At 60.2% G+C, this 2,152-nt stretch overlaps 1 protein-coding gene across 1 annotated transcript in view; it reads right to left on the reverse strand.

Annotated features, from left to right (window-relative positions):
* The window catches only part of LOC113218166 (tetra-peptide repeat homeobox protein 1-like), a 5,079-nt gene extending 3,163 nt beyond the window's left edge, over window positions 1-1,916 (reverse strand). The window contains exons 1-2 of the mRNA XM_052271387.1: window positions 1,843-1,916; window positions 4-1,216 (exon numbers count right to left, since the gene is read on the reverse strand). Of these exons, the coding sequence (XP_052127347.1) occupies window positions 4-1,216; window positions 1,843-1,857 (1,228 nt within the window). The 5' untranslated portion in view covers window positions 1,858-1,916. The remainder of the gene's footprint in view (window positions 1-3; window positions 1,217-1,842) is intronic.
* Between the last annotated feature and the right edge of the window lie 236 nt (window positions 1,917-2,152).

Below are 2,152 nucleotides of genomic sequence, written 5' to 3' on the forward strand. Positions count from 1 at the left end.
CGCTGCTGTAGGATGGACCGCTGCTGTGGCTGCTGTAGCCCTTGCCGTGGCTAGCGTACTTGGAGAAGCTGGCGTGGTCGTCGGATCCCTTGTAGCTGGAGTACTTGCTGTAGCTGTCATCCTTGTAGTACTTGTGAGGAATGTGCAGGTCGTCGGACTCGAGTCCCTTGTAGCTGGCGTACTTGGCGATGGCGATGTCGGAGAGCTCGGGGGCGTGGGATGCGTACTTGCCAAGATCACCAATACCGTGGCCGAGGGAGAGGCCGTGGCCAAGAGCGAGGCCGTGGCCGTGGCCGAGGCCGAAACCAGCCTGGCGAAGGTGACCGAAGTTGTATCCGTGACCGTGGTCAAGGATGGGAGTAGCAACGGTGTGCTGGTGAACGTGGACGGGCACTGCCTGGGGGACGGGCACGGGGACGGCCTGGTTGATGTGAACGGGCACGGGGTGGGGCACCTTGTAGGGCACGGGGTGGGGGATCCTCACGGGCACAGGGTGCGCGACGGGCACGGGGACGGCGCGGGGCACGTCAACGGGCACGGGGCGGGGGACGGGCACAGCGTAGGGCTGAGGTACGGCCACGGGCACGGGGCGGGGGCGGTCGACGGGCACGGCGTGCGGCACGGGCACGGGGATGTGACGGTCCACGGTGAAGGGCACGGCCTGGGGCACAGGGATGGCGACGTGCTGGTCCACGGTGCTCACGGTGTTTTGGCTGTGGCCGTGGTAGGCGGCGACGGGCGCGCCGTAGGCGAGCTGCCCGTACCCGTGGCCGTACCCGTGGCCGTACCCTCCGCCGTACGCGGCGATACCGTGCGCGGCAATGCCGTGCGCGCCGATGCCGTGCGTGGCATAGGCGGCAGGGGCGGCGATACCATGGGCGGCATAACCGTGGGCAGCATAAGCAGGTGCAGCGACAGCATGCGCGGCATAGCCGTGAGCAGCGTACGCCGGGGAGGCGTAGCCGTGGGCGGCGTAGCCGGGGGCGGAGTAGGCGGGGGCGGCGTAGCCATGGGCGGCGTGGGCTTCGTAGGTAGGTGCGGCGACGTGCTGTTCAACGTGCTCGACGACCTGCTCGGCGTGGGTCTCGACCACGGCGGGCGGGGCGCTGCGCTTGTCCTGCTGCTTGCTGTCCGGCTCCGGGACCACGATGGCCTCCGCGGGCGGCTGGTCGTCGGCGAGGGCAGAACCCGCTACCGCCAGTAGTAGACAGCACACCTGCAACCGAGAGACGAGTCATATTATACTACAAAGCATAACTCCAATCGGGAAAACAATCAAACAAACTTTTTGGAAATGGTCTACAAGACATTTATATAATGCAAATATAAAATCCAAATACGAAACAAGAAAGAAACTACTCCGATTAATGCATGTTTTATCCAGAAATAAAAATCTTCAATCCTCAAAAAGAGATCCAACCTTTTAAAAAATCTACGCATGTCAATAGTAACACAGTTTTAAAGATACCTCACTGAGAATGCACATGACAAACATCTAGGAAATTTTCTTTTTCATCAATCAGCATGATTGTAGTTCATATTTTAATAATTTAATTGTCTTCTTAATAGACAAAACCCGAAAATACGAGTAGTAGAGCACATTCACGTTGTCAACAGTAGCACGTTAGAACGCATGATCTGCGTTGTGGGAGACCGGCCACCGGTGACAGGACAGGACCGGACGTCGAGCACTATCGCACGCTAACGTCCCGATATAATCCACTTTGGCTTGATTGCACACCATATCCACTCTCACTTTCACTTGCACACGCACACTGCACTCCGTTGCACTGCTTGCTTGCACTTGTGTAGTAGTAGTATATCCACGATAGCGACACGTACCACAAACCTCCTCATGATTGGGTATATCCACACGGGACGATGCTGCCGGGGCTGGCAAAAGGCGAACTGGTGCGGTCCGGACGCTGGGCCCCGGTTATATACCGACCGGAAGCCGAAGTACGGCCGCCGTCATGGGGGGGACCTCCACCACCGCGCTCGCGCCGCCCTGCCACCCCAGAGCGCGGCCCCCGCCGACCCCCTCCCTCACCCCCTCCCACCACCGCCGGAACTACTACTTCTCTGCTCTTCATACGCGTTTTCGCAAGCGTGAGCGAACGACCAGCATCGGCCCGCCCTCTGCCCGCCCTGC

This window comes from Frankliniella occidentalis, unplaced genomic scaffold (genome assembly GCF_000697945.3).
Source record: "Frankliniella occidentalis isolate FOCC.00 unplaced genomic scaffold, Focc_3.1 Scaffold6, whole genome shotgun sequence".
Taxonomy (NCBI): domain Eukaryota; kingdom Metazoa; phylum Arthropoda; class Insecta; order Thysanoptera; family Thripidae; genus Frankliniella; species Frankliniella occidentalis.